Source organism: Indicator indicator, chromosome 6, assembly GCF_027791375.1.
Source record: "Indicator indicator isolate 239-I01 chromosome 6, UM_Iind_1.1, whole genome shotgun sequence".
In the NCBI taxonomy this organism is placed as follows: domain Eukaryota; kingdom Metazoa; phylum Chordata; class Aves; order Piciformes; family Indicatoridae; genus Indicator; species Indicator indicator.
In genome coordinates this window covers 23,195,406-23,208,333 of record NC_072015.1, presented here as the reverse complement: position 1 = coordinate 23,208,333, position 12,928 = coordinate 23,195,406, and the positions used below count along the sequence as shown (strand labels likewise).

The 12,928-nt window shown below is 37.5% G+C and overlaps 1 protein-coding gene across 1 annotated transcript in view; it reads left to right on the top strand.

Annotated features, from left to right (window-relative positions):
* The window catches only part of COBL (cordon-bleu WH2 repeat protein), a 110,831-nt gene that overhangs the window by 34,843 nt on the left and 63,060 nt on the right, over positions 1–12,928 (top strand). Inside the window, 1 exon segment of the mRNA XM_054381982.1 lies at positions 6,171–6,365. Within this exon segment, the coding sequence (XP_054237957.1) occupies positions 6,171–6,365 (195 nt within the window).

Below are 12,928 nucleotides of genomic sequence, written 5' to 3'. Positions count from 1 at the left end.
GAAGCTTATGGCTGTTTCATGGGTGTCAGTGAATTTATACCAATGCTCAAATGTCGTCCAATAACTTTGTTACATAGCTCTTAGCTGTATTTCTGGAAGTTGAGAACTTGATGGATAGCAGAATATTAAGTGGTTGTGAGCTGAAGTTTCTGTGGTTTTGAGCTGAAATTTGCTTTTCTGAACATAGATGTACTTGCTTTACAGTGAAAGCTGTTAAGAACAGAATGTTTAGCAATCTAAGTTTCTTTCATTTGTGGGTAAATGGCTTTAGATTTCAGCAAAACAAATTTTCATCCTTCATAGTACATACAGTGACAGAAATTAAACAAATTATGCATTAGAAAGATTTGTACCAAGTGTATTTTCACTGGAGTCGCAGCTGACAAGTTTCTCAGCTGATTCATGAGGTCCACAGAATACATACGTGCTGGTTGCTGCAATGACTTGATTGTCCAGCTTGGTAGGAGAAGACACAAATTATTTATGTGTGCTTTCTGAAGACTGATTTATAAGTCCTGGTATTTTTATTTGCACCAGGCAGCATGCTGTCTGCTCCCCACTTCTGAGTTTTTGAGACACGGCTCTGCCTGCTTTCCCTCTGTGCCACCATTCAAAAAGGGCAGTGACTACTGTCAAGAAAGGTTATTTTTGCTAATTCTGTTGGGATTTAAAAAAAAAACAACAACAATAAAACCACACCAGCAAACAAAACCCAAGGAATTTATATGAAATGCTGTCAGTTAAATAAAAGAGATGATATGAGCACGCAGATGTAAATCAAGTTGGCTTGTCTTCCTTTTTCTGTATGTATCACTATGATGAAAAAAAAAATCATTGCATCTATTTCCTTTGATACACTATGACTGTTTTCTTCATTCTGCCAGGGAGACTTCTTCAGACTGGCGTGACTGATTTAGGGTAGCAGTAATAGGCAAAGATTTTGCTAAGAGTGAAGAATAGTGTGACTTGAGAAAATGTGGAGTGAAACATGGAAACCAAAGAGATTGTTTGGAGGAGTTAAACAATTTTAAATCACCAGAGGTGTTTTAAATGCTTGTATTCTCTAAGCATTGAGGAATCACATCTATCATAAAATCTTCCAAAAGGTATAAAAAATTTGGTGGCCCCTGAATTGCTTGAATATTATACGTACATTGTTGAATTTACAGACTTGTATTCCGCTGCTCTACGTGTATCATCTCTCACTTTTGGAGAATGCAGATTATATGTGTGATCTCAGACTGTCTGAAAACTGAGGGAGGTGGTAGTAGTAGGTGATTCTTACATGAGCAGTTAGGTTTGGCTCTACTTCATCTGTTTCTTCATATTTGTAAAAATTGACAAACATGTGCATGTTTAGCTTTTTTTTCCATGTTCATTCAGTATCCATCTGATCTTCAAATGGAGTTTTTAATATTGCCTCGCACACAGGAAGTGTAACAAGATCAAAAGATTCTTGGAAGCTCTCTCTGCCCAAGTACTTCCTCACACACTCAGTGTTAGCACAAAGGACTTGAGTTAATACCCACACTTGTTCCCTACTTAAAAATTCACAAACAGTGAATTTAAGTCCCTTGGTTTGTTTTGGAAAGCTGTGTGGTTGTTCTTCCAGCTTTTCTACTGGAGAAGAGTTTGGACAGCACAAGACATGAGAAGTGAACATGAATCAATTGGAGCTTGAAACCAAGGCTGCACTCCTAGCCGTAGAGACTCTTTACGTCACATGACCTTACCTAAGTGAGGACAGGAACTAATCAGATAAATTTCTAGGAAAGGAAATTATAGTTAAGGTACAAGGAAAAAAATACAGGGATAGTTAAGCAATAAAATAGCATGATTGCAGATTGTGCTAATCTGTGTTACAGGAAGGTTGTAGCAAGTTCTGTAGCAACAGATTGGTCATGCTACTTCGGTGTGGGAGATAAAATAGAAGACTTTGTAAAGGAGATGGCCTTCTTGCACCTGGCACTGCTAGGATTTCTGATCAACAAACTTTGTACTAAAATGAGAGAAATGTGTTTGGCCACAGTGAGGGAGAACTGGCAGAGGCACAGGAGAGGGAACATTGTCAGGTATTTCTGATTCTGGATGTATAAATTCTAGTGTCCACCAAATGGACCCTGACCACATGATCTGGAATTGCTGGCTAGATACTGCAATAGACTTAAACCAGCATAAGATAACACTGTCGTTGTACAGACTTCAATGTATAACCGGAAACATTCACAGTGAAACCTTGAAAGCCTAACTGCCAGACATACAAAATCAACATGGTGTTGCCTGTATGAATTGATGTTGTGGAAATGAAATAGTTCCTTCTCTTTTAATGTTGCAATGGGTGATCATGTAATTTCCTACCAATAGCAAAATGCAAGGAGATAATAGAGCAACATAAAGCAAATTGAATAAAAATGCATATTTCTTTTTAAGTTCAGAGCAGGAAAAGGTTAACTTTTCCCCCCCCTTTCTGACTGTAGACGGTGTGCAAGTACCAGAATCACAAGTGCTTCAGAGAGTACAAAACCCAAACTGTATTCTGTGTGGCTGGTTAGAAAGGAAAATCTGAGTAGTCACAATTTTGCTTTTTTTTTTTAAATTATGTCTCCAAGCAGTCTCATGACTGCAGTATTATACTTTGGTTTTGAAGCAGGAGCTTTGATTAATTCAGTGTGGTGTTGTCAAATTTAGTGCTAGTATAAGGAATTTTTAGTATCATGTCAAGGAAAGCATCCAAGTTGTGCAGTAGGTCTGACATAAGCTGTCTGGCATTTTAAATGGGCAGTTGTAATCAGTCGTCGTGTCATTCAGCAAATCAGTAGAAGTTTGCATTAATTGAGTTTACATGTCCAACAAGTATACATATTCTTGCTGTCACTGAGTAGATGGATTTGTCTACTTGCTGTAAATCTTACCTTTCATATTTACCCATACTACACCTGAAGAAAATATTTCCTTTGGGATACTTCTGTTCCTATTTTTTTGGTCTCGGTTTTGGAAGACAATAAAGCCGCTTAAGTTTTGCCTTATGCATTTGGTACTTCAAGTACCAAGCTCAATTGATTACTTCTGATTTTAAAACTCCTCAGAAGGAAATTGCATAACAAGACTGGGAGCTCAAATATGTGAGTTTTGGCAGACAGCTGCAGAATAAAGGGCCTGGCTGTAGCAACCTCACAAGAAAAGAACTTGACATTTTAAAAAAATTTTATTGTCCAGTGTGAACGGGGAAAGGGAAGTCAAATCATTCTCCCAGGCAAACTCTTCCTTACTGACCTTTAAATGCCATTTTGTGTCATCAGAAAATCAAGGAGATGCTAATAGCAGAGCTTTGAAAAAGAGAGTTTCATATATGAGTGATACATTTTGAAAACAAACATAAACTGACTTACATTTTTAGACATACCTGTTTTTGTGTGCAGTTACATTTTTAGTAGATTAATCTTACATTATTTCATTAATATTAGTACTAAAATTTTCAGATATAATAAGTAGATACCAGAGCTTCTGTTTATTCTTGGAAAGGGAGAAGTTTGCAAAAGAAATTTTATAGTTCCATTCTAGGTTGATAACCTGCGAGCACAGACTGTCCTCTGCGTTAGGCTCTTAGTCTAGCTTGTGTTAAAGTCAGCAGGCAATGGATTTTGGTAGTCTTGTAGAACACTGATTTCTTAGTGTCTTTTGAAGATGGGGCTGGTGTGCCAAAGTCACCAGGTTATTCTGAGACTTCGTACTTTTATGGTTTTAACTAGCTCCTCTTGTCCTTTCCAAAAATATTTTTCAAACTAGAAGAGCTAAAAAAAAAAAAAATCCTAGAAGTCAAGTATTGATCCCAGAAAAGCATCTTAACTATTATTAAAAATACAATATTTTTTGGATTTTGTAAGTTTAGTGAGAGGGAGAAAGCCAGCTGACAAGTGTAAAGTGAAGCAATGGATCTGTGAAACCTTGTGGTTTCTGTGGGTACTACAGCTGTTTCTTGCCTCCTTCCAACACCTGCTTTATGGAAACTAAATAGGTTATAGTCTATGGTTGTGGTTCCTTACATGTTCAAGACTTTTTACTAGAACGGAGTATAATTTGACTGCTAACCTATACTTCTCTGTCTGTGTTCATACTGCTTTTATCAGGTCATTACAAGTTTGCTTAATTAAGGTTACCTACTCTTAACAATTGCCTTACTAACCTGCCTGAAAACAAACCTCCAAACTCCAGTGGTTTGGAAAGAAGCTGCACTGCACCTAACACAGCATAAAATATGAAAGCTGGGTGAGGTGTTGTCTCTCTAGATTAGGTTTAGAACAAAAGATGAGTCATGCCAAAATAGTCCTGAAATTAAATTAATTGTGTTTTTCAGTTTGCTGCCCCATATTTTTAATTTTTACCTAGGATTAAACTTGGCAGTTGTAAAACAGAGTTAGGAAGCCATGTCACAAGTCACATTCACTGAGTTACACTTGCTACAGAAATCCAGATATTCACCACAGTGATGAGGCAGTCATAAAATTGAAGCAAAGCATTTTCCTTCAATTTTCAGATTGGAGAATTTAGGTTCACAGAACTGCCTCTCTGAAAATAAAAATGATGGGATTTTTGGTTGCCTTGAGTTTTCTGACAGTATGTATTCTGTGGTTTGGGGCAAAATTCCTTGTGAGAGCTTTATGTCCTCAGTGGGTGATTTTTGCAAGAACAGATTGCAAAAGGTGAATTGTAGATTTGAGGGAAGAGTTTTTGCAAGACCTTTATTAGCAGATTCAAAAAAATAATTATGTTGAATTTAAGAGTCAAAACTAAATTAAGACAGAACTAGACATTTTTAAGCAGTCATGTTTCTTAGTCTTTCCTATTTGTAGATTTACTAATGTATGGGCCCATCTATTTCTGTTTGTGTATTAATATACAAGTATGTTAAGGCCTTGATCTGAAATCAATTAAACTTTTAAAATTGATTTTATCAAGTTTTCAGTGAGAGTTAAAGTAATTTTTAACATTAAGGAATTACTGAAATGGTTTCTGTTTCTCCTGTTGGAGCGAGTCCAGAAGAGGGCCCCAAAAATGATCCAAGGGATCGAACACCTCTGCTATGAGGACAGGCTGAGGGAGCTGGGGGTGTTCAGCCTAGAGAAGAAAAGACTCTTGGGGGGGGCCTTAGAGCTGCCTTCCAGTACCTGGAGGGATCCTCAAAGAAGGCTGCAGAAGGACTTTTCATTAGGGTGTATAGCAACAGGAAGAGGGGGAATGGTTTTAAGCTGAGGGATAGTAGGTTTAGACTGGATCTTAGGAAGAAGTTCTTCAGCACAAGAGTGGTGAGACTCTGGAACAGGCTGCCCAGATGCCTCTTCCCTGGGGGTGTTGAAGGCCAGGCTGGATGAGGCCTTGAGCAGCTGAGTCTAGTTGAGAGGTGTCCCTGGGCATGGTGGGGAGTTTGGAGCAGATGATCTCGGAGGTCCCTTCCAACATAGGCCATTCCACGATTCTCCTTCCATCTGGGGCTGTTAAAATCCAGAATAGTGCCTGTTAATATGACTTCTTTTGACCAGGTTAAATGGTTATTTTCAGTAGACTGTGAATGATTATGCTTGATCGGGCAGGTAAATTGGAAATAGTTTGATAGTAGCAGTTTCTCTTGTGTAAATCTGCAGAGGAGACTTAGGTCAAATCAGGCAGATTGATAATAAAATACACAGACAGCATATGATTAATGCAGTGTCCTTATTTAAGAATAAATCTTTCTTTCAGAAAAGTGTATTGCTTCTAATTTAAAGACAATTGCAAATGCATTTGTATAACCATAATTATGTGTCTTGATGAAGCTTGTATTTTAGATAGCAAGCAGCAGTATTTTTCCCATCAATCACAGAATTATAGAATGCTAAGGGTTGGAAGGGACCTCCAGAAGTAATTGGGTCCAGCCTGCCTGCAAATCTATTAAACTGCAGTAGGTGCTCATTGCACCTTCTGTCTTATTAATATTGCCTGTAAGCTTTGTACCAGTTGACCTTTAGAAGTTTCCAAAAGTTAGAGTGTGCAATTCAGAAAGTTTGACAAAAGAACATACATGATTATTCATATCATTGTTTAAACAGTAACCACAGATGTCTTGTTTTTGTATTCTTTTTTTCCCCACTGTTTTTTAAAAGTGATTTTAATCCAAGACATTAATCCATTTACAGGGTTTTTCCACAGCCCCAAATTCCCCTTCAGTGAATTCTCGCTCCAGTTGCCTGGGTCCATCACTGTCGCTTGGTAACATCTCAGGAATGACAGCAAATGCAGAAGTGAAGAAGCGCAGAGCACCTCCTCCACCAGTTGTGACACCTGCGTTGCAGAACATGAATATGAGTGAACAAGAAAAGACAGCAGCACAGGTAACAGTGATACCAAAGAGTGGGCTTCTTTGCTTGATGTGCTGGGCTACCATTAGTTCATTCATCAAAGCTAAAGTCATTCGCAAATACTTTGGCTAGCCATTAGCTACAGCTTACCAATACTCTTCATCTTAGAAAATGAAATTATCAAAAGTCTTGGGAGTTTTGTACATATTTACTGAACTTTCTTGAGACTGCCTCAAGGTTTCTCCCATGTCAAGAATCTCTTTAAATCAGAAAAGCTTTGTGAGGTATTAGGCTAAAAAAAAAAAAAAGTAGAGTGAAGAAAAAGTAAGGCAGGAAAGCTGGAAATTGTATAGAGTGACTAGGTATCCTGAGTTGCCAGGACAGTCTTGGAAAACCAGGTTCTAATCACTGACAAAAACCTTCAGCATATTTTGCCCAGAGTTGTCAGGCTGTTGTCTACATCCATGTTTTCAGTGCTGCTGTGGGATACCAAATAATCTGCTCTGCTTTCTGTTTTACAAAACCTTTTAAAACAGTGTCCTGTTTTTGCTTTTAAAAAAGGTCACTGTTCTGCAATACAGAGAAATAGGGTGAAACCTTTGGGAGGACCTAATCTTTTGTAAATTTAATTAATAGAGGGAAGAGGAAATAGTTCTTGGTTTTGTAGTAACATCCCGGTATGTGTGCTACTAAATATGTGCAAGTATATTAAGACTTTGGGTTGCACCATCAACAAAAAGTATTCCATTCTAAATGTAAACTGTAAAAGTCAGTGTGTGAAGCTATATATGTATGCTAAATAAGAATGCAAGGAACCAGTACCTTCGAGGTTCTGTAATGTGGACTGACTCTTACTCCATTATGGCTTGTCACCTCTACAGCACACTGATCTTTGGAAAATCAATCATATGACTGGGAAATAGAGTAAGGAAGTCATCTTTGAGTTCAGTATAGTGGAGGAGGAGGAATCTAGTGCTCAGTCTCACCGGTCTCACTCCCTGTCACTTTTATTTATCTGTGTTATGGTATATCTTAAGTGCTTTCTCCAGTGAAGTACTGTGTAAGGAAAGCCGATGCACACTCTTGATAAAGGATCACAGGATCTTATTTTCCCATTCTTAGGATATCTAAAGGTGTGACATCTTTCAAAACTGGAATAAAGGCCTTTGAAATAGTAATTATTTATAGACACAACTGAAGAAAACCAGTGTTTTCTTGCACATTTGATGCACTTTCTTTTTTAAAACTTCCTTTTCAAATTCCTGCTTTAAATATTATGATGAAGTTTCTTGTGTTCCCCAGAGTTAAATATGTGTTTAAGATAGAAAGATCTTTTTGTACAAAGGTACTATGACATTCTCTTAAATTTATACAAGTATGGTAATCAGATTATATCATTTTGCCATTCTCTTAGGGTTATCTTCTGGTGGTGTGACATTGAGATTTTAAATTGTGTTTCACAAAACCACCAAAAATCTAAACTCTCTTTAAACACATTAACATTTCGATTTGCAGCATTGTTGCAAATAGATTAAATTGCTGGCTTTCTCAAACTGTTGGGAAACAGTCTGTTTATTGGGTGTAGCTTTGTGTTGACTTCAAAATCTCTTAGTCTAAAAAAAAAGGTATTTTGAAGAAGGGAAGCAGATGAAGATTGTGTCAGAAAATTTTCTATGATGAAGTTAATTTTGGGCAATAGAAATGTCTAGCATAGACAACAAATTCAACGAAGAGCAAGGTAGATTCTGAGAACGGTTGCTAAAGTCTGTTTGACTGCATTTGTTGGGTAAAGGACATCTTTCTGAAAATGGTTGAATAGGTCCAAATATTAAACAGTTATGTTCTGCTCCCGAAGCTTCCAGTCTGAAGGTTACTCAGAGGCCACCCTGTAGTTTGAAAAAGGACGTGTGGAGTATCGTTGAAACGAAGCATAAGTTCCATAAAACAATCAAAAAATGAGGGAAGGGATTAATTATTATGTGACAAGGTAGCAACAGATGTATTGTTTGTAAGAAAATCCAAACAGTTCTGGTTTATCTACGTGCAGACTATGCAAGTTTACTGTGAAAATACAGTGAAAAATCTCAGGGTGTAAGTTTATTTCTTTAGTTTATGGGAAAGAATTAGCACTGATCTTTTTTTTTTTTTCAGGGAAGGACGTAAATTCATTATTAATGGACTTCCTTCCATAAAAAGATAAGATGTTTGTTTAGAAAACTTTATTTATATGCAACTGTTACTAACAGGAAGATCCTGCAAAAGGAGAACATGTTTGTTTCCAGTGAGCTAGCACAGTAATAGAAAATTTGAAGGGTGGTATTCTAAGCTTTCAGAAGGTTTTGGGTTTTCTTTTTTTTTTGACTATCTGGTTCCATTGAGTTGTCTGGAAAAAAGGAAACTGTAACTGTTATGAATACCTTAGTTTGACTTTCTAACCCAATCAGCCCATCACTTCTAATTGATTGGTAAGATTCAGGGCATTCAATTTTCTTTACAGCACAGATGATTCTTTAGAAATTTATTTCTCATCTCCCTGCCTATTTGTTGCAATCAGAAATGTCTGTGTATATGAAAACTGGTATGTTCTAATTTATACTTTAGATTTTCTTCACTCACTTTTCTGAATAGGTGGATTACTGCAATAGAATTATGTCATATTGCAGGTCTTGTTTCTGTGGGATTTACAGTAATTTACCTCCTTGAGGGTAAGACCCCTGCAATAACTTGAGTTATTTTTTAGTGCAGTATCATTAGTTTTCTTTGTCTGTTTAAAGGTAGCATTCCCTCTGAAACTGTTCTAAATCTGTTCTAGAAAATACTCAGTTCTCTTCAGAGCACAGTTGAGCAATGCTGAACATTCACTAAGTCATTTGCAAAGGAATGCAGACTCAAAAGAGTCTACACATTTCTTCCCTGAAGATTCCCCCCCCCATATTTTTTTTTTTTTTTTTTTGCTAAACATCTTCTAAATGATGCTATTTAGAATAATGAGAAGTCACCTGGAAAAAGTATTCTTCAAAACACAAGGGTATGGTGACATTTCCAGTATGGAATCCATAAGGTTAATGCTTTAGAAGCAAGGAGGTCTCTTCCTTTCTTAAGTTGCAATGTGGAGCCCACACCATCCAGAGAGCAGAGCAGAACAGTCTGGGGGTGAACAGAAATGGAATCCTCTATGCAAACAAACTCTGTCCTCTGATACAGTGCTTCAGATGATGTGCTAGCAGAATGTAGGACCACTTTAAGAGTAGTCACAGTGTAAACTGAGTCCCCACCCCAAAAGTCATACACTGTATAGGCACTAAGAGAAAACATGCATGAGAGAGATCACTCAGGGAAAAGCTACACATGAAGTCTGGCAGAGTTAAACCCATCTCCTGAGAGGCTTATTCATTGACCTCTCTTCAAATGCAAAAGGAAGTGTGTTTGGTTCATTTCTTGTAAGACCTCGAATATTTGAGTCTTTTGGAGGTCAAGAGCATTGCGCACCAGCAAATGAGTTTGTGGGAACTGGAGTGAGGGTGAATGATACAGAAAGCCTTAAGGATTTTCTGTAAGAGACTTTTCTACGAAATGGAGTGGTTTATTCGGAAAAAAATCATGAGGCTTTTTGGAGACAACATCAACACTGAAAGAGAGCTCTTCAGTGCCTTCATCAGTAGAATAACTCTGATGTCAGCTCCAGAAATCAGAAGTGCAACCTGTAGGTTGTAATAAAGGAACTGTGTGCTATTTCAGCCACTGTGATTTTCAGAACAGAAGCGCTTTGTACATATGTAGATGTAATAGGAGGTATCTGGGACTTGTTACTAACCAGGGAAATTCCTGCAGTAATAGAGGAATAGGGCAATATAACAGATACAACATTTATATAATGGACTTAATCTTAGTTGTTGTATGGCAAGACAGTGGATTTAAATAAAAATTATATTGTGGTCCAGTTGAAGAACTAGCCTTACACTTTCAGAGTGTTCTACTGTAAATTTTATACAATTCTCAGGTTTTATTTCCATGTTTACATAATTGCCTGGAGGCTGCTGTAGACAAAATAATGTATGTGAAATACCATGGGGTTTGCCCTGCTTCTCATGTTCCTCTCTTTACCACTAGATCTCATACTTGAGTTACAGAGCACAGTTGTTGACGACTCATTCTTCATGAGGGCCAGACCTTTACAGCAGACTACTTGCCCCCAGTAGTTTAAGTAAGGCTAATATATTCTTACCAAGAATTCAAGTGGCTTCATGACATGAATAAAAAGGAATATTGCAGCCAAACAGTTACAGACATACTCTGTCATTGCTGGCAGGCTCCTTTCGCCCTATCTCCAGTTTGGTTTTGACCAATTTTATGCCTAAATGAGAAGTTGAACTTTAAGAGAATCATTTTAACTTGAACAAATATAAATGAGACTTACATATCTTTCCTGGAGAAGATAAGGTACTCGCACTAAAAATTTTCCAAATTTCTTCTTTATATAAAGAAGATACTTCCAGTATTTGCTGTACGTGTTATTAAATGGAAAGAGACTACAAATGTGGAAATGGGGAGGAAATGGTTTTTATGCCATCTTGGTTGATGTTTTCTTGTACTAATCCATATAGCATTTTCCTTCTTTCTTTTATTTTCATTTCTGTTCTCCTGTTGGAAATAGCAGACTCCAGAGACATATGTTCTTCTGTTCCAGTGCATATTGCACGTGAAAGAGTTATGATTCTGCTTGCAATTTTTGATAGGAGTGCAGTGGAGCTGACAGGACATGGGGTTGAGCATCCTAGCCACTTAGCATTTTCATCCCTTTGGTAGGGGTGCCTTTCTTACAGCAGAATTTGTGTTGCAGTACTATTGACTATCCTTTTATATGTAAACCAATATAAATAGAATACACTAGTGACTGAAAGCTTAGGTCACCTTTAGTTGATTGAGCATATTAAGAATCTCTCAAAAGGAGGAAATACTCAAATGTCCTGCTGAAAGCCATTGAATTTGTGACCATCTGCAGGCAATCCTGAAATATTTCAAATGGCACTGCGAGCAAGCATAGCCTATAGTGAAGGTATACCTAGAATGCATTGTGCCAGCAAGAACCATAGAATAGTGTTCAAGTACTATCAATATAGAAGAAATTAAGGCAATGTATGGATAAAATTATATTGAAACCACAATGAACATTGTAAATCCATTCAAAGTGTTTTTAAATCATTAGACTCTCCCAAATTTCCAGAATCTGTCCCTGAATTTGCAGTTCTCACATTTCCCATGTCTATGTGTGTATGCTATAGGTATGGGACTTGGAAGCCATTTGGAAATGTGACTCATTATCTTCCTTAGAAGTAAAATGTATTTTAAAACGGTGGCCAAGATTTTTAGAAATGGTTAGCTCAGCTGTCAGTAACTAGGAAGCTGAGTTTATAGCTTGATGTTGTCTGAACTTTTAAGATGTCAGAAGCTACATATGGTTGCTCAGCAACTCGGTATCTGGCCACTGTGATTTTAAGATCATATTATTTTTCACTGTGCCACCTTCTGTTGCAAAAGGAATTTTAGGTTGAGATCGTTAGTATAAAAATCTGAGCAAAGCAAGCATTTCTTCCATTACTGTCTCCCTAGCACAGCAGGGTTTTTTTGCAAATATCTTTCTTGTGTGTTTGCACAAAGTGATTACCACTCTTCAACCCACCTTACTTCATAATCTAACACCAGAGATTTGTGGTGAGCTGGCTTCAAGAATAACCTTGACTGATGCGCAATCAGACTCAAACTGCTGCGCATTTTCAAAATAACGTATTACCCAGGATATGCAAAATGAAGCCCTTAAGTCATGAATACACATCCTGGAGAACAGTGTAGGCTATGTTCCTTCTATGCACAGCTATGTCAGTAAGGATGCCATCAGTAGAGCTTTCCATCTGTGTGCCCTGTGAGTTAGTTTCTTGAATCTCCTTTGTCCCCGAGTATTTTGGATAAATCTGGTATTTCAAATAACAATACTCCTGTGGTTGCCTTTTCTTTGAGGAGATGCTGAGTGCTTAGAAAGAACCTGTATTTGTGTGGATGATAGCCTTTTTTTCCTTTCATTTTATGGGAGAGGCATGGTGCCAGCAGGGACTGCTATTGTAGGGAAGTTGAGGGACAGAAGAATCATAACTGGATGAGAACATCTACCACAGTTACCTACAGCACTGAGAGGTGGATAAAACCTGCTCGATTAACATCTGCTGTGATCATCTCTGTAAGCACTGTACTCTTACCAGCTTGCTGTCATCTCCTCATCCTTTGTGCATCTGCTCTAATTACTTACTGTGAAAACTCCGCTCTGATCAGACTCCTACATCCTAAGAACAAGAGTTTCAAATTTATTTGGTTTTATTTAGTTGGATGATGCTACTTTTGTAGAAAATATTGTAGTTGTACTTGGGGGAGGGGTTGTATGCTTTTTTGTTCTGCGGCAAAATAGCCTTATGCAGTAGGTATTTTCTTCCCTTTTCACCTCACAGTTTTTCCTGTATTTCTGTATACAGTGAAAGGTAATGAGCAGTTTATGGTGGGAACCATCTGACAGTTGTATTCTGTTTTAATAAGAGCAGATTCAGCAA